The sequence below is a fragment of the Nicotiana tabacum genome, chromosome 10 (assembly GCF_000715075.1).
Source record: "Nicotiana tabacum cultivar K326 chromosome 10, ASM71507v2, whole genome shotgun sequence".
Lineage (NCBI taxonomy): Eukaryota > Viridiplantae > Streptophyta > Magnoliopsida > Solanales > Solanaceae > Nicotiana > Nicotiana tabacum.
This window is the reverse complement of record NC_134089.1, coordinates 50,245,913-50,265,617: the sequence shown is the minus strand read 5'-3', so window position 1 is coordinate 50,265,617 and position 19,705 is coordinate 50,245,913. Positions and strand designations below refer to the sequence as shown.

The 19,705-nt window shown below is 36.5% G+C and overlaps 1 protein-coding gene across 1 annotated transcript; it reads right to left on the bottom strand.

Moving 5' to 3' along the window:
• Window positions 1-12,394: 12,394 nt before the first annotated feature.
• On the bottom strand, window positions 12,395-19,235 carry LOC107826507 (protein DETOXIFICATION 53-like). Its single transcript, XM_016653492.2, has 2 exons — window positions 18,782-19,235; window positions 12,395-14,136 (listed from the first exon to the last, which is right to left on the bottom strand). The coding sequence occupies exons 1-2, from the start codon at window positions 18,968-18,970 to the stop codon at window positions 12,748-12,750; spliced, it is 1,578 nt and encodes a 525-aa protein (XP_016508978.1). The 5' UTR covers window positions 18,971-19,235; the 3' UTR covers window positions 12,395-12,747.
• Window positions 19,236-19,705: the final 470 nt, after the last annotated feature.

Below are 19,705 nucleotides of genomic sequence, written 5' to 3'. Positions count from 1 at the left end.
GTGAAAACCTTCGGGCACCACGAGGCGACGGGAGTAGAGAAACTAAAATGAGAGAGCTTGTTTAGTAAAAACTCACAAAGAGTGCTATCAAGCGATGACAGGAAGAGAAATGAGAGAGGTCAGCCGGCGAAAACCCGCTAAGGGCGCTGTTGGCCGAAAGAGTGACCCTACCCAAGGAGGTTTCGGCAAAGTTCCACCAGGTTTGGAATCACATATCCGTTCTGGTTGAGGGAAACGCAAGCTCATGGAAAGTCAGGCGTCCAGTCCAAAGAGCATGTCATGTCATTTAAAGCCAGCATTATCTTCCTCAGATAAGTCTTTCTCGTTCCGAAGGGGGCACTCCTTTTCTGAAATTCGTTTTATCTTTTCTTTGTTTTTCTTCGAATCTCTTTTATGTTTAAGCCCAAGTTCTAGATGTACCGGAAAGGACAGGTGGCAGGTTTGGTTGCACGGAATTCCGTTTCATGAAGGAAAACGCCTCGTTTCGTTGGTACGTTTGTCCAAGCCTGATGAATCATGATGTTTGATGGCGTTCAAAGTAAAGAGGAAAAAGAGAAATTTCCCCCAGCAAGTCCGCCTACGGACGAATCCCCACAGAGTCTCCCTTTGTACAATCCCCGACAAAGTCTCCCCAATATAAAAAAAAATTCCCGTTGTAATTTCCCCAGCACATCCCCAGCGAGTCCCTTTGTAAAAATTCCCCAACAAGCTTACCCCAACAAATCCTAGAAAGCCCGCTTTGAAACAAATCCCCAGCATGCCCTGTTGTACAAAAATCCACACAAAGAATCCACTTTGTAAATATTCCCCCCCCCCCCCACAGAGTTTCCTTTTGTACAAATCCCCACAGAGTATCCCCAATAAAATCCCCGTTGAGAATCTCCAAGCAAGATGGGACACAAAAAAAAAAGAAAAAAAAAGAGCCTTACGAGGCAAGTCATCACAGAATCTGGAAATACAAAGCCTGAGCAGTCAAAAGAGTTTCGCCATTTGAATACAATCAACGGCGGGACTTCGCGACAGAAATAAGAACGCAACAAAGCAACAGGAACGATCAAGGTCACCAAACCGACCGTCATTTCCGAACTAACAATTGTTCTTTGTCTGAAAAGTTGAAACAGGTATAATCCAAGACAACCGTGCAAGAAGCAGGTGTCGCCCAAAGAAGAAGGTACATGGGTACAAGAAATATTTTTGACAATAAGGAATTCACTCGAAAGGTAAGTTTCTACGAGACTCCCTTTTATCTGCTACTAAAACAAGAAAATCCAAAAAAAGAGAGGCTAGCTAGCATTCTCGAACTTCACCCCCCAACCAATCAGCATTAGGGTTTTAAACCCTAAACTGAATTTTTCCTTTCAGTCAGCATTAGGGTTTTAAACCCTAAACTGAACTTTCCAGCCAGTCAGCATTAGGGTTTTAAACCCTAAACTGAACTCTTTTCCATTCAGTCAGCATTAGGGTTTTAAACCCTAAACTGAACTCTTTTCCATTCAGTCAGCATTAGAGTTTTAAACCCTAAACTGAACTTTTCTTTTAGTCAGCATTAGGGTTTTAAACCCTAAACTGAATTTTTCCTTTCAGTCAGCATTAGGGTTTTAAACCCTAAACTGAGCTTTTCCATTCAGCCAGCATTAGGGTTTTAAACCCTAAACTGAGCTTTTCCATGCAGTCAGCATTAGGGTTTTAAACTCTAAACTGAATTTTTCCTTTAGTCAGCATTAGAGTTTTAAACCCTAAACTGAATTTTTCCTTTAGTCAGCATTAGGGTTTTAAACCCTAAACTGAACTTTTTCCATTCAGCCAGCACTAGGGTTTTAAACCTTAAACTGAGCTTTTCCATGCAGTCAGCATTAGGGTTTTAAACCCTAAACTGAGCTTTTCCATTCAGCCAGCATTAGGGATTTAAACCCTAAACTGAGCTTTTACATGCAGCCAGCATTAGGGTTTTAAACCCTAAACTGAACTCTTTTCCAGCCAGTCAGCATTAGGGTTTTAAACCCTAAACTGAACTCTTTTCCATTCAGTCAGCATTAGGGTTTTAAACCCTAAACTGAACTTTTCCTTTAATCAGCATTAGGGTTTTAAACCCTAAACTGAATTTTTCCTTTCAGTCAGCATTAGGGTTTTAAAATCCTAAACTGAATTTTTCCTTTAATCAGCATTAGGTTTTTAAACCCTAAACTGAACTCTTTTCATTCAGCCAGCATTAGGGTTTTAAACCCTAAACTGAGTTTTTCCATTTAGTCAGCATTAGGGCTTTAAACCCTAAACTGAATTTTCCTTCAGCCAGCATTAGGGTTTTAAACCCTAAACTGAACTTTTTTTTTTCTCATTCAGCCAGCATTAGGGTTTTAAACCCTAAACTGAGCTTTACCATGCAATCAGCATTAAGGTTTTAAACCCTAAACTGAATTTTTCCATGCAGTCAGCATTAGGGTTTTAAACCCTAAACTGAATTTTTCCTTTAGTCAGCATTAGGGTTTTAAACCCTAAACTGAACTTTTTCCATTCAGCCAACATTAGGGTTTTAAACCCTAAACTGAGCTTTTCCATGCAGTCAGCATTAGGGTTTTAAACCCTAAACTGAATTTTTCCTTTAATCAGCATTAGAGTTTTAAACCCTAAACTTAAATTTTTCATGCAGTCAGCATTAGGGTTTTAAACCCTAAACTGAATTTTTCCTTTCAGTCAGCATTAGGGTTTTAAACCCTAAACTGAGCTTTTCCATTCAGCCAACATTAGGGTTTTAAACCCTAAACTGAGCTTTTCCATGCACTCAGCATTAGGGTTTTAAACCCTAAACTGAATATTTCCTTTCAGCCAGCATTAGGGTTTTAAACCCTAAACTGAGCTTTTCCATTCAGCCAGCATTAGGGTTTTAAACCCTAAACTGAGATTTTTCATGCAGTCAGCATTAGGGTTTTAAACCCTAAACTGAATTTTTCCTTTAATCAGCATTAGGGTTTTAAACCCTAAACTGAAATTTTTCCTTTAGTCAGCATTAGGGTTTTAAACCCTAAACTGAACTTTTTCTTTCAGTCAGCATTAGGGTTTTAAACCCTAAACTGAGCTTTTCCATTCAGCCAGCATTAGGGTTTTAAACCATAAACTGAGCTTTTCCATGCAGTCAGCATTAGGGTTTTAAACTCTAAACTGAATTTTTTCCTTTAATCAGCATTAGGGTTTTAAACCCTAAGCTGAAATTTTTCCTGCAGTCAGCATTAGGGTTTTAAACCCTAAACTGAATTTTTCCTTTCAGTCAGCATTAGGGTTTTAAACCCTAAACTGAGCTTTTCCATTCAGCCAGCATTAGGGTTTTAAACCCTAAACTGAGCTTTTCCATGCAGTCAGCATTAGGGTTTTAAACCCTAAACTGAATTTTTCCTTTAGTCAGCATTAGGGTTTTAAACCCTAAATTGAATTTTTCCTTTAGTCAGCATTAGGGTTTTAAACCCTAAACTGAATTTTTCCATTCAGCCAGCATTAGGGTTTTAAACCCTAAACTGAGCTTTTCCATGCAGTCAGCATTAGGGTTTTAAACCCTAAACTAAATTTTTCCTTTATTCAGCATTAGGGTTTTAAACCCTAAACTAAGATTTTCCATTCAGCCAGCATTAGGGTTTTAAACCCTAAACTGAGCTTTTCCATGCAGTCAGCATTAGGGTTTTAAACCCTAAACTGAATTTTTCCTTTAGCCAGAATTAGGGTTTTAAACCCTAAACTGAGTTTTTCCATTTAGTCAGCATTAAGGTTTTAAACCCTAAACTGAATTTTTCCTTCAGCCAACATTAGGGTTTTAAACCCTAAACTGAACTTTTCCTTCAGTCAGCATTAGGGTTTTAAACCCTAAACTGAACTTTTTCCCAGTTGGTCAGTATTAGAGTTTCAACTCTAAAACTGAACTTCTCCCCAGCTAGTCGGTATTAGGGCTCCAACCCTGAACTGAGCATTTTTATCTTCCTTCATCAATTTTATGAACTTCCTGGCGAATAATTCACGAAATTTTCCTAGTGAAACTGGGGCAGAAAATTTCGTTCGTTTGTTTGTTTTCTCCCGCATGTCTAACCTCGAGCCACACGGATCGAAATGACCCACGAGATGAGCCTCAACTCAGAATCAAAGAAGAAAAAGACAAAAAGAAGATGTCCCGAGATATCAGAGTAAATGGAAGGCGGATCGACCCCAACATTTGATTAAGGTCCTGAACTCTGCCAGTCGCGTTTCACTCAGTATCCCAAAGATTGAACAAGTCGCCGCAACTCGCAAGCATCAAGATTCTGATCAAAGTCTCCAAGCACAATCAGCTAAGACCCAAGATCAAGTCGCAAAAGAATCATAGATAGGAATCTTGTAACTCGCAGTTGACATGCATATAAGTAGTTAGTTCAGTTCCAATTTTCCTTTGGTTGTAATAAGGCAGTCAGTGACGCAGCAGTGACAACAGCAACAGCAGTAACAGCAAGCATTGCAATCCCATGGTAGTCCCAGCTACCGAAGCTTCCAGAACTACATTGACCTGATTCCTGTTTAGCCCGGGATATGTAGGAAATCTTTGAAGCAAAGATTCGGTCAGATCTTTCAAAAACATGCTTCACACGGAGTAGTCCGTAGGCAAAAAATCGCTCATATCCGCTCACTTTATCTTTGCACGAAAACTCTTCGTGTTTCCGAACAAAGAGGGGCAGCTGTGAGCACGTGATTTTTGTTTTACGCGACAATCGCTCCAAAAGAATTAAAAAAATAATAACATATGGTCCTGCTGTACAAATTTGGATTTTACATGGCACTTTGTTAATTATTTATGATTTTTGCCCATTTTTATTAAAACAAAATACAAAATGTATGTGTCGTGCGTAATGTGAACCGTAATCCGATTGTTAAATGGGAGATCACAAAAATACGCATTTTTTTTTGTCCTGATTTGTTGCCTTGTTTAATTTTACCTACTTTTAACATTTTATACGCGTGAAATAAATATGTTAAGTGTTAATTAATGGTGTCTAGTTTTATTATTTAGGTTGTGTATTTAGGAAATTATAAATAAAGAAAAAGAGGGTAAAAATTTGTTTTAAATGAATTTGGGTCGTGCCCATTTCATAATCTGAAGCCCAAATGAACGGCCCAAGCCACCAGTCCGAACAGCCCACCCCCAGGCCACAAAACTATGTAGTTTAACACCAAAACTACGTCGTTTTAATGCCGATCCATCTCAACCATTCAAACCAAACTGATCCAACGGCCAAGATCTCACACCCCGTACCCACTAACAGACCCGACCCGTCTCACCCGGACCGACCCCAACCCTTTACCCTCGAAACGACACTGTTCCCCGTTAGTTGAAGGATCCTGGCCCTTCATCATGTCTCATCCAACGGCCAGGATCCACCTATCCACTAATTATATAAACCCATAACCTTACCCAGCCCCCCTATCCGAACCCCAGCTTTAGGTCACCTTCGTCCTCATCCCCTTACCCTCCAAAACCCTAGCCGCCCCTGTATTCTTCACCGTGAAAGCCAGCAGCATGGACGCCGGTAACCCCACCCTTAACACCATAGAACCCCCTTGTCATCCTGAACATGGATCTGTTAACCACTTAACTCGAATCCCTTCCCACCTTCTCGAATCTTCGTTTGAAGATTCGAGTCGGAACTTGACTTACACCGTTTAACCCCAGTTTCACACCAGACACTCCCCAGACCCCCCTCGTGACCAAACCATGCTTGGTTTGGTCCGAATCTGACCAGGGAAGCATGAATCCCAGATCTAATCTTTGGAACCTTAGGGTTCCTCGTCACTGGTCCGTATCTCGTTTAAACCAAGAGATTAAGGTCTAATGGACCTTAATCGAAGTGTTTCTCATCTGAGAAACACTTCGATTAAAGTCCGTTCAGCCTTAAGAAAGGTCTGTTCGAATCCAAGTTAAGGCTTTTGATTTTTCGGGATTTAAGGTGAGTTTTGTTTTCTTTTCTTTATTCTGTTAGTCCATGTTTGTTTAAAAGGCTGTTCATGTTGTTGTGAAATTTGTGTTTCGAATTTTACCGACTGTGTCCTGTCCACCTTGCCTGAACCTATGTTGTTTGATTGAGTCCTTCTTCTACTTGTTCTGATAATGTGTATGTATGTATTTGTTGTGCAATTAGTTGAATTTCAAATTTGAACTGATTAACTAATTCCTCGAGTACAATTTTGCTTAGTCAGTACAATTCAAATCATGTGTTCGATACTGTTAAATGTCTGATTTTGGCTATGATTGTACATGTTATGATTGATATAGTCGAGTCGATATGTGTCGTCAATTAGTTTCAGTTGTCCGAACAATAACCAATTGACCTGCTTCTGTTAAGCATTGCCTGAATCAATTAGGGACTGGGTTTAGTAACTTATAGTTGTTAATTTGATTTCAGAAATCTAAGGTTTGGTCTGTTAGTTACAGCCTGAATTGGAGGGCATGTGCATTAGTGCACAACATGTGCATAAAAGCCATTCTGATTAAAATAATTTGACAGCATGTTTGTCAGATTATATTCTTGCTGCCCTGTCTGCCTTTTAGTTTAAATATTAGAGGGTACTGTCAGGAATATCATGGGGGAGGTTTATACTTAATTAGCTAAGTGGAAACTGAAAAGGGACAGCACATGGGAGGGGACCTGATTGATTAACAGGCTGTTCAAATAGCCTGATTTGGAGCTATAAAAGAGGAGGAAGATAGGGATACAGGGGGGGAGACACACAAAATACACACAAAAGGGAAACTGAAACCAAACAGAATCAGTTTCTAAGGGAGAAAGAGAATTTTTTTTTTTTTGAAATCAGGAGGGGGATTTAGAAAAGAAATTCTTGCTCGACTGGAAAACACTACTTTTTCTCATCCTTTCCTGTCTGAAGTCCAGTATCCAGTTTGTTTTGTTTCTATCAGATTTTAGGATTTTTCCTCTGAATTTTTGAAAAGATCAAATATTGATTATTGTACCATTGGCTTACTGCTTTGGTCTGTTGGTCTGGGATTGTCATTGCTGCTGTATTGCTTTGTTTGTTACTACCATTCTTGTGCTGCTGCTGCTGACTCTTCTGCTTCCACTTCTTCTTTACATTTCAGTATCCAGGTACACATTTCAAGTCCCATATTGGTGTAACTGTAACAGTCTGAAAGCATGAAATGAAAGTTGGAGAAGTTTAAATGTCTGTTGTAATACTCATGGCATGTTGATTTCTTTCTATATATATGATTAGTTTGTAAATTTCAATAGCAGGAAAAGATCAGTTTGGTGCTTAGCTGAGTTCTAGTCTCTTGCGTCTTAGTTTATAGTTGTTTGTTAGTACGAGATATGATGTACAATATGTAGAATGCATGGATAATTGACATAGAATTTTTGATCGGATTCTTGTTTAACTATAATGACATGCATAGGATAGAATATTTCCACCTTACACAATGATGTTCTGTTTTACTTTAGTTCTTTCATCAGGACCCGCTAGGCAGTATATAGAAGCACGTTCGAATCCCCATTAGCAATAATGCCTAGTGTTCAATTCCCTTAATCTAGCCTAAAATAAGTCTAGTTTAAGTTCAATTCAAGAAATGTTTGGATACAAGTATAGCATTTGGTCAATCTCGCATGCTTCACAAGGTATGACGCCTCTTCACTTTGTAAATAATTAAGCAGAAATTGATAAGAATCCAGGTTAGGCCAAAGCATATAATTAAATTAGCATGTACCTTTCCTTCTAGTTTTAGAGACAAATGCATTAGAAATGTAGCCACTTTAGGATACCCTTTCTAAAATAGAGACGAGCCTCGCCAAATAAAAATGCGAAATTGCGGGGCCCTCAACAAATAACCATAACAAATATTTAGAATTCAGGATAGGCCGTTTAGTGAATTTCATGGCCTTCTACAAAAAATAATAACGTGCTAGGCTTCTTTAGGCACGGCTTAATTAAGTTACATTCTTAAACTCGGGTGCACATTGATGTGACCCGAATCCAAATCTCGACGAAGTCGAAATGGTCAACAACTACGGGTGCATTGATTGCGACGTGGTTCGAGATACATTTTCGCGACGTTGCAATTCTATAAAACTAAATGATAATAATAAAAGCGGTTTAAAATTTAATAAAAGCACATAAGTCACAACATGTATTTAAATCAGATATTTAGCCATTATAACAGTTTAAGCGACCGTGCTAGAACCACGGGATTTGAGGGTGCCTAACACCTTCCCTCGGGTCAACAGAATTCCTTACTTAGAATTTCTGGGTCGCAGACTTCATTTGGAAAAGTCGAATATTTTTCCTCGATTTGGGATTCAAGATAAACCGGTGACTTGGGACACCAAAAGCCAAATCTTTCCCAAGTGGCGACTCTGAATTAAATAAATAATCTCATTTCAAATATTGTCACTTAAATTGGAAAAACTCCCCTCGCGCATTTAGCCCTTCGGGGAGGGCGCGCAAAAAGGAGGTGTGACAACGGGTTGATAACACAACTAAGGAAATTGAGAACAACTTTCACGAAGAAGAGAAGGACAATGAACAAAAGACCAATTCAAACTCGAAAGATTAATCGAGTTTCAGTCAAACTAGACTAAGCTAAAGAAAAAGGGAAGGAGGAAGAGAACAAGACAGTAAAAAAGGAAGAGAAGGCAAGAGAAGAAAGGAGCTTACCGATTCAGACTCGAAATCCATCGGAGACAAAAGCCCTAACAAAACTAAGGTCAATTGTTTGAATTCGAACTTCAAGACTCGAAGAACAGTGCCTTAAGGCCATGCATGTACCAGGTCCGATAAAAAAGGATTTCTGAACTTCAGGGGTCGATCTTAGATTTAGGATTCGAGCAGCTCCGACAAGGTTCGATGGAAACGGAGTGAGGATTTGGCATGAGGGGGTCGTGGTGGCTATGTGGTGTTAATTTGGGGTTGATTGGAGGCGTTAGGGTTTTGGTCATTCCTTTTGATTCAAGACTCGAGAGGCTGGGTAAGGATTTGAGGGTGGGGATTTGGAGACTTGGAAAGAGGAGGAGGAGGGGAATCTATGGTGTTAATCTGACAGCGATTGGACCAACGCCGCCAGCGGAGACGATTTCCGGCAGGCGGTTCAGGGCGGAGGCGACAAGGGATTTTCTACGGTGTGTTGGGACGATGAGAGACGAGGCGGAGTAGGGGGTGAGTTAGGGGTTCGTTGGGACTATTTAATTGCATTATGAGAAACCATTTTGGCCGTTGGATACTGGGAGATGAAGGGCCAGGATCAACCGAGCTTAAAAGGACTCAAAACGACGCCGTTTAGACTAAGTGGGGAATTGGGTCGGGGCCGGAATGGGCTGGTTTGGGACGGATTAAAGGGAAATGGGATTGGGCATTATGAATTTTTAGTGATTTGGCCCAAAGTGTGAAATCCCTTTCATTTTTATTCAAGATCAACTTAATTCAAAACCCTTTTTTTCTCTTTTTCCTTTTTCTCCCTGTTTTTTTGAAAATTAATTAAAATCAGAATTAATTCCTAGAACTAAACAAAAACTAATTAAATCTAAAATGATAATTGACACAATTAATTAAAAATAAATTAACGAAAGAAAGCTACTCAAAATCAGAGCTAAAATTAAAAGTGCAAATTAAACTATTTTTGTGATTTTCCCATTTTATGCAACGATTAATTTTTTAATTAATCCTAAAATGTAAAATTAAACCTAAATGCCAATGCAACATATTTTTTTTGTATTTTTCACTAATTAAAATGCACCAACAAAAATGCAAACAATTAACAGAAAATGCTACAAAAATCCACAAAAATTGCAAATAATGAAAAGAGATTATTTTGTTTTGAATTTATGGGAGTAATTCATATAGGGCAAAAATCACGTGCTCACAGGAATTTCAGGGCGGTGAATGGTGGAAAATGAAAGGATTTGAGGGGGGTCGTTTGGTTTATTTTGGGTAAGGTTGTTTGTGGCCGTTCATCTTATATCAACGGCCAAGATTAAAGGGTTTTGGGGCCGGATCGGGTCTTCGGGGTTTGGGCTGGGTAAACATAAATTGGGATTGGGGCTGGTATTGGGCTGAATTAGGGCTAGAATTGAAATAAAAAATAGGCCAGGTTTTAAATAGTCACTTTTAATAACTAAATAATTTATAAAAATAATAAATGAGTACCAAAAATATTTTTTGTGTACTGAAATGATTAAAAATAGTTATTTAACATTTTAAAAATATAAAAGATCATTTTATGCATAAATAATATAATTATACATTAGTATGGGCTATTATTGCAAAGATGTGCAATTCAGCCTTAAAATGTAAGTGTAATTACAAAAAATACACTAAAAATATTTAAATACTACGTTGGCATAAATAATGAATTTAAATGGCTAAATCACCACAAAAGTAATATGAAGAATAATTATTGGATATTTTATAAATAAAAAGAGAAGAAATAAATTGATTTGGAGCTTTTAAAATTATAGAAAAATTATAAAAATGCTTATGCATGCTCATAACTGCATATGTGCTATTTTGAAAGTATATATATGTATTAAAAATATATGAGGATAAATTGGGTATCAACAAATGTGATTCACAAAGCCCCATCTCTCAACATACACTATGCGATCACGGAATCCCCTTCGCGATTGCGAAGAACATCCGGGGCATTAGAAACCATCAGCTCCAAACATCATAAAAATGGTCCGGAACCACCCCTAATAACACTCGAGGCCTCCATGACCCTGTTCAATTATACCAACAAGTTCCAAAATATAACACGGACCTACTCGAGGCCTCAAATCTCTTAAAATAACATCAAAGTCATGAATCGCACCTCAATTCAATCTTAATGAACTAATCAAACTTCCAACTTTCAAAACTCATGTCGAACAACGTCTAACCAACTAGGAATCACCTCAAACTTTGCACCCAAGTTCCAAATGATATAACGAACCTATTCCAACTCCCGTAATAACAATCTGAACCCGATAATATCAAAGCCAACTCTCAGTCAAATCTATAAACTTTCTGAACCTTTAAATTTTGAACTTTCGCCAAACAAAGCCAAAACCTTCTAGAAACATTCAAATAAGAATTCGGGTATATGCCTAAGTCCAAATCACCAAACAAACCTATTGGAACCATCAAAACGTGAATTCGAGACCGTATACATAAAAGTCAAACCTTGGTCAACTCTTCAACTTTAGGCCTCTAAAAATGAAAATTTCTCTTCCAAATCAATCCTGAATCTCTTTAACATCGAAACCAGTCATACACACAAGCCAGAATACATCATATGAAGATGATCAAGATCTCAAACCACCAAACAGAAGGCCAATACTCAAAATGACCGGTTGGGTCGTTACAATTACACTGGGTTTGTTGTTGTTATTGTTGTTGTCGTCGTCGTTTCTTTGTGGAATGATTCATAAGGTTTTAACTTTGTTTGCCATGTTTGTTAACTTGCTCCTTAGTTTTCTAGTTGATGCTCTTACTATTTTTCATCATATTTCTTCCCTTATTTCCTGCTTATTATCTGCACAGGTAAATTTTAAGTGAGTATCTTTTGACTTAAAAACCTCGCTACTATTTCACTGAGGTTAATCAAGATAATTACTGAGAACATGGGGATCGGTTGCACTAAAATAAAACTTCTGCAGCTTGCGTGCAGATATTTTGGAGCTAAGCGGCTGCGGAGTTCGAGAGCAAGCATCGAAGACTTCAGCGTTCCAGCCACCTACCATCATTTAGTCCATGGTAGTGTAGATGTGTATTTCTATTTTGTAACTTTTCAAACAGATGATGTATTTGGTATTTCAACGTTGTAATTAAAATTTTAGCTGCACCTGACTTGTACTGCCAATCACTGGGATAGTTGTATGGATTTTCTGCCATCTTATTTATTGTTCACATATGATTTTTCATTCGAGTTTGTCATTTATTATTTTGCTTACCTAGCATGTTAGAGTTAGGTGTCATCACGACTAGGTGGAATTTTGGGCCGCGACATCTTAACACGATCAAAAGTTAAACAGCATATCTTTAAGAAGGCCATCCCATAAAAATTCTTGAAAGACCAAAAGCTTTATTTCTCAATGAACTACTATGTTTATATTGAAACTGTTGAAGTTGTAAACAGATACTTTTATTTTAACTTCAACTGGTGTTGTCCAAGCAAGGCAATACACTTTTTAACATTAAATTTTTTTTTCTTTCAATTCTAACATAAAATTGTCCAAATGCCAATTATCAAGTGAATCAATTCCAGAAGCAGTTAATAGTATAGGTGATAGTAACCATCAACCTTTCATTTTTTCCCACATATATTGGCGTTCTTCATCAAAGGGGTAACATTCATTATAAAGACATGCAGGCATCTAACATATTCAATTCAAAATTGAGGAGAAAATATACACTTTTTTTTTTGTGGTACCTATTACAAACTGTAACCCTCTAACTCACAAACTCATGTTAACAAAAAATAAAAAATGAAATGTCACACTGTTGGTTTCTCTATATTCTCCCTCCTAATACCTTGGATTCTCTCGAGACAAAGAAAGACAATTTACACTGGGATAAGTCAAATATGTGAGACACAATATAACTAAATAGTTAAAAACATGTTCTATGTGGTAACTTAAGCTTTTAGATGAAATGGACACACATTTTAGAGAGGCATCAGAGCAGCTAATTCCACGAATTTGGTACATGAAAAAGAATGAACCCACACACTTCAACACGACATCGCATGTAGGTGATATTTTAAGGTACTAGGTTGGATCCAGAATCATCATCCTTGTCTGAAGCTGCCTTGGTCAGTTCCTCTGCTCTTCTTGCCTGAAGTTTCCAATCTGTTTGCATTAATGTATACACCATCATACATACACAAGCAAATTGAGCTGCCACAAGACCTAACCATAATCCCCTAAAGCCAATCTTGAGTTTAAAAGCAAATACACAAGCACATGGTAATCCAACTAGGTAAAATGCTGCTAAGTTTATTCTTACACCCATTGTTGGTCTTGCAGAGCCAGTTAGCACACCACATGCTGCTGTTTGAGGAGCGTTTCCGATTTCAGCTAATCCCAGGATTGGAAGCACTGCTGAAATTAACGCAAGTATTTCTGGCTCGTTCGTGTACAATTTCCCCCATACTGATTTCACCCCGATGCTTACACCAAACGCTGTGAACCCAAAAGCCAGTGCCACGAAGATACCAATGAGTCCTGCTAATTTAGCACGGTCAGGGTTACCAGCCCCTAATTCATGACCAACACGTTGTGATATACTCAAGCTTAGTGAAAATGGGAACACATAAATTGTCCCTGTTGTTTGTATCAATATTCCCATAGCAGCTACGCAAGAATCAGGATTATTCAATAAGCCACTCAAGAAAAGAACAATTTCGTACCACCACCATTCCAGGCAGACGGAAAATAGGCTAGGCAAAGCCAAACTCAACAACGGACGCCATCCATTGAAAGTTGAGATAAATGTAGCACCAGCCCATGGTTTAATTGCAACTTTGGACCGAAGCAAATAAAGTAACAAGCCAATGTTCATGTTCAGTGAGTATAAAACAGAAGCCAACGCAATACCTTTCACGTTCAAATTCAAATACGTTACAAGAAGATAGGTAATCGGAAGGTGCAAAACCGTTGAGCATGTAGCTACTAAAGTAGCAGGTGTATTTATGCACTGTGTCCTTAAAAATGCTCTCAAAGGATTCAAGTGCGCGCTAGCAAGTAACTCAGGTATAGAGAAAATTAAGTAACCTTTGGCGACTTTTGTAATGACTCGATCTTGGCCTAGGCGAAGGAAGACAGGTTCAACATTTAACCACAGAAATGTGATTGGAATTGTCACAGCTAAGAGGAGTAAAGACATTTTGATGTATGTTTGGGTCAGAACTGACCATCTTTTGGCACCATAAGCCTGGGAACAAATGGGCTCCATGCCCATACAAAGCCCTTTCATTACAGAAAATCCCGTTACATTTGCAAACCCAATTGCTAGTGAACCTCCAGCTAGCTCTGTTTTGCCCATATGCCCCAAGAAAAGCATAGATATAATATTCTTTGAAAACAACAGCAATGTTGTTAAGGCCACTGGACATGCAATTTTCCCAAGCAACAGTAGTTCTCCACTCACCTGCATTTGCAAGGTGCGCGCACTCAACATATTAAAAAAGAGTTCAAGTTCAATGGAAAAAAAGGCAGCCCGGTGCACTAAGCTCCCGCTATGTGTGGGGTAGGGTCGGGCCACAAAGGTCTATAGTACGCAGTCTTATCCTGTATTTCTGCAAGAGACTGTTTCCACAGATTGAACTCATGACCTCCTAGTCGATCACATGGCAACAACTTTACCAGTTACGCCAAAGCTCCCCTTCCCAAGTTCAATGCAACAACATTATAAAAATATTTACACAATTAGATTACTTATATAAATTTGTATGATAAGCATTATTTTGTTACCTGACAAAAATGGTAACGTTAAACTATGTTGATAGTCAGAGGTGGAGCTACAAAATGCATTAGATTTATAAACATTTATTATGAACCCAATAGCTAAGATATGCTATGAGTTCGGGGTACGTTCAGACCCATAAACTTCAAATCTTGACTCCACCTCAGCTGATAATATTTTTTTTTACACTAGTGACGTATGTAACTAAATCCACTAAATAATACACTAAATAGAAGGGTAAAATTATTTAAAGATAATCAAATCTTTCGATATATACTATTGCAATTTTACATACTATTGGTCATTGCCACTGATCATTGTAGATGTCGCAAAGCCAAATTTACAATTATTAAATATATATACTATTGCGAAACTATAAGTGGTTTATTATCAAACAAAAAGAATTAAAATTTGATGAAATTAATTAATTAAGAGAAAGCGTGCAAAAACCAGAACATGGATGCACATAAGCACGTGCCCACGTATAAATGCTATCCTTTCTGGTCCTTAGTAAATTAACCTTTCTTTTTGACTAATTTAAGGACGTAAAAGATTTTAACGTTATAGAGGACTTGAAAAAGAAAGGAAGACGAAACAAAAGTCACTCTTTTTCCATTTGATACACTTACTATTGTATATCTCTATTGGTGAAAAGTTAGATTCCACCAAGACTCGTGCAGTTTAATGTGTCTATACTCATTACCCCGTATGGCTATTTTAAGTTGTTTAATGAGGCAGTGTACATCTCAATTTTGAAAAGAAGGTTTCAGGGTACCATTAGGGGCGGAGCTCCAACAGAAATTATGGGTTCGGCAAAATCAAGAAGTTTTAGGTGTTTATCATAATTTTCTTATCATATTTGATTTTTTTATCTCTTCAGTGGAGTACAATATATTTATCATAATTAATTTTACCTTTTACGAAAAGAAAAATATTATTATTCCATATTTGGCTAGTCCTTTTTCTTGGAGAAAAAGATTTTGGACTTTTATAAATTAAGAATTATTCCTTCTCATTTAGTAACATTTACAATGTAACCTTAAGACGTTTGAGAGTCTTGTTTAAGGAAAATATTTGTGAGACAAGTGTAAGTATGTCACTTGTGTGCGCCTCTTTGTGAAGTTGTTATCTCGATATTATATATTCTCTTTTATAGAGAGAATTGCTCATTTACGCTTGTGGATGTAGGTCAATAGATCACACCACATTAAATGATATGTCTCTTTTGGTATATTTTTGTTTTGTTGTTTGATTAATCATCATTCAAAGTTTGCTTAGTTAGCTTTCGAATGACACAAATTATTTCGATCCTAACAGGTGGTATTAGAGTGAGGTTCAAAACATATTCATCAAGGCGGGTGTAGTTCTAGCCGCAACCTATTTGACGGTAATCATGATTTTTGTCGGAAATTTTTGACTGAAGTGCTACTCACGTTGAGACAAACTTTATGTTGGAGATTTGGAGATACCCGTTGAAAGTTATGTAAAGAAGGCGGTCAAGTTTATGTTGTCAGAAAATTCAGGCCAAGAGGAGAATTGTAAGGTGTTTGTATTATTTTTTTATCATATTTAATTTTTCTATCTATTAAAGGAAGGGCAACATATTTACCATAATTGATTTTACTTTTTATCAAAAGGAAAATATAATTCTTCCATATTTGACTAGTACTTTTTCTTGGAGGAAAAGATCTTGGACTTTTATGAATTGAGGATCCTTCCTTCTCGTTTAGGAGAATCCACAATGTTGTCGTAAGGGGTTTGAGAGTCTTCTTTAGGAGGAGATTTTGAGACAAGTGTTAGTATGTCACTTGTGTGTGCCTCTTTGTGAGTTTGTTCTATCGATATTTTATACTCTATTTTATATAGGGGATTGCTCATCTTCGCTTATGGATGCAGATCAATAGACTGAACTACGCTAAATAGTTGTGTCTCTTTTTGTATATTTATCTATTGTTATCTAATTTATCAGTGTTCAAGATTTACTTAGTTAACCTCCACATGACAACTAATTATTTCGATCATAACATAGTTCTATTAAGAAATTCGCTTAATATATACAAGAAAATCTATTACGAACCAATAAGTACAAATATTATGGTTCAAAGCCCATAAATAACTTAAAATTCTGAAACCACCATTTAATTAGCATGTTTCAACGGGTAAAAGAAGCTGGCATTTGATACAATAATTGGTGAGTACTAGTATAGCAGAGAATAGCTAATTAAACGGATAAATCGAAATAACTACTATTTTATTATTTTGTTGTAGTGACTAGTTCAACATGCTATACTTTAATTAATGAATTAATTAGTATGAATGAATTATAGGAGGCATCAGGGTCACTATAGGTCAATTTTTCAGTTAGTAGCTTGTTAAAATAATTTTTGTAGCTAGCTAGCCAGACAAACTAGACAATGATTTTGTTTAGGTTAGAAACACGTAACGGAGTCATTTATTTAGAAATTTACCTTCTTGTCAATCTTTTTATCCTAAAAAGGAAAAATATTGTCTCCTTGTCACTAATTCTCACATCAGTAGTGGAGTATTATCTTTTGCATAAACAAACACATATAAAGGGTGTATTCGGAAGAACTTACCCATAATTAACAATTACCTAATTTTTGAGATAACATGACAACGATTACATATAGTTATTTGACAAAGTCATACACAAGCCTAATAGAAGACTTTTAGCAAATTGCGTAAATCTTCAAGATAAAGATTGCTTTACAAATAAAAGGATGTACTTTTCGAACGCACTAAAAGAAACGTTGAGTATCGAGATTCAAGACTTACAAGGAAAAAGATTAATTAGATGTCTAAAACTAGTAGCAAAACACTATTAGTAATTAAAATGTCCAAAAGAATCATTGGGTAACACATTTGATGAGTAAATAAAAAAATAAAGAAAAAGAGAATTACAGCAACTTTCTCTCTAAAATTATTTTCATGCATTTATGTTATTCTCATGCATATATCACCCATGCAACCAAAAAGGAAACTTAATTATTAAAATTTAAAAGAAAACTAAATTTTCGAATATGTGCAGATGAACCATATAATTAGATTAACTCATAGTCTACGAAAAAGGCAGTATGTATCGTTTAAAGTATACTTGATTAGGAAAAATTAAAAAGGAAAAACAAAGATTAGTACATCTGCCACCTTATGTAAAAAATGATCGTAAACTTTAATTATATAGTCAAGCACTTATATAACATCTAAGTTTGTTCCAAATATTTTTTAGCTACTATAGCGAAATACTGTTATAGAGAACATATATCATAACATAACATGAAAAATTACTTCTAAAAAAAACTTAGCCGTTATACTGAAATGCTACTATAAACGATAATTATTATAAAGAAATTTGAGTGTGCTAATTTCAGCTAATGGTCAAATTAAAAGTGATAACCACAAGGAAAAGAAAAACCAAAAAACTTAGATAAGATATGTGCTAATTTACCATTGAACTCTAGTTCTTATACGAGAGGTCGCTTAGCATAGAAAAGAAACTAAATAGAATTATAGTTGATGCATACATCTACACGTTGAAAAAAAGGATGTTGAAGGCAAAGTCAAGTAAATTAAAAGTATACTTTTTTTTATAATTTAATTTTAGATGAGGTAGTACAACATGGTTAAAAATATAAAAATATCTTGAGTTCAAATCGCACAATTACCTATAATCTTATATCAAAAAAGTTTTTTCTATGTGCTTGACCCCCAAAAAAAAAAGTTGAAAAAGCTAAAGTCGTATCAGCGCAGACACAGATGCTCGTGCTTCTCTGTGCCGTTATTTGAAAAAACAAATGAAGAAAATAGAGATATGGAGTTCTTTTAATATAATGTTACGTGAGCGCATTCATGTGTCTGCCTGTGCGTTATGTCTTTTATATTTTCCTTTTCTCTAAGTCTGACTGTGTTATGTGTGGGTAGAGACCGATTAATAATTTAAAGTTAATAGAGTTCAATAAGGGCAGTTTGGTGCACTAAATTTCTATAATATGCGGGGTTCGGGAAGGGTCGGACTATAAGAGCTTATTGTACGCAGCCTTATTCTGCATTTCTGCAAGAGGTTGTTTTCACGGCTCGAACCCCTGACCTCCTGGTCACGTGACGACAATGAGTTCAATAAGCTTTTTACTATTAATCTCATTGTACTTTTAGAATTTTGTCGGAACAAAATATTTTCTTAAATTGTAGTTGGTTACGTTATTCATCATATATTTATTTCATGTGTCAAAAATACTACGTTCAAATAAAGATGTAGTTTATGAACTATATGTGTCATTATGTGTGTGTGAGAGAGAAAGCCATAGAAAAGTACCTCATTCATCGGAACTCGTCTGAAAAATTGAAGAGCACTAGTATGGGAGGAGGAATATGACCGCCGAACAAATTCTTCTCTTTGTTTTACCATCTGCTCAATGGTGGCAGCGGCTGCAGCCATTTCATCACTTGTTATACTGATAATATCATCACTTTCTTCTCGAGATTCGTTCATTGCTGTGCACATCTCTAACTTTATATATCTGATCAATCAATTAATTATGCTATAAGAAGAAAATATCTTTCGGTTTTTTTTCAATACGGAGGACAAAATCCATACAGAGTTTTATAAAATGTCTTAGAGATCAAGAAACAAATGCTTTCTTACAGGAAAATTAAGGATACTTTTGTGGTAAATGGCTCGTAAAATGAGGAGAAATGAGATTCAACGAGTGGATAGAGTAATAATTTATAGAATAATATGAACAAGAAGAGAGGATGGAATATGGAAAATGAAGTTTGGAACTGGGAAAATATGCATACACATTCCTGGCTCGTACTTGTTTATATAGTGAGTAGTACTAAAGTTCGTGAATAAATATTATCTTTCAGCTCTTACAAATTAAGTGTCCTTTACAATGGCTGCAGGGTAGTAGCTAGCTAAGAAATGATATACTAGGGGCAGGTAACTATATAAATTACTATATTCGTACAACATTATGCGTTTCAAGTGAAAAGTAATCTAATTAAATCTACTAAACATTCCACTAATTGAGTGCATTCTTCACTTGGACTCTGGCTTAGCAGTAGGATTAATCTACAATCCAATTCATTTAACTAAACATCTTCTCCTAATTAAGCATTTTAATTTATAATTAGCCCTTGCTGTTCCACTTTATGTATGCATCATCATCGTTTCTCGACAACCACGAAACATTCGTATTTTGCTCTTATCAGGAACGTAACCTTATATTTGATAATT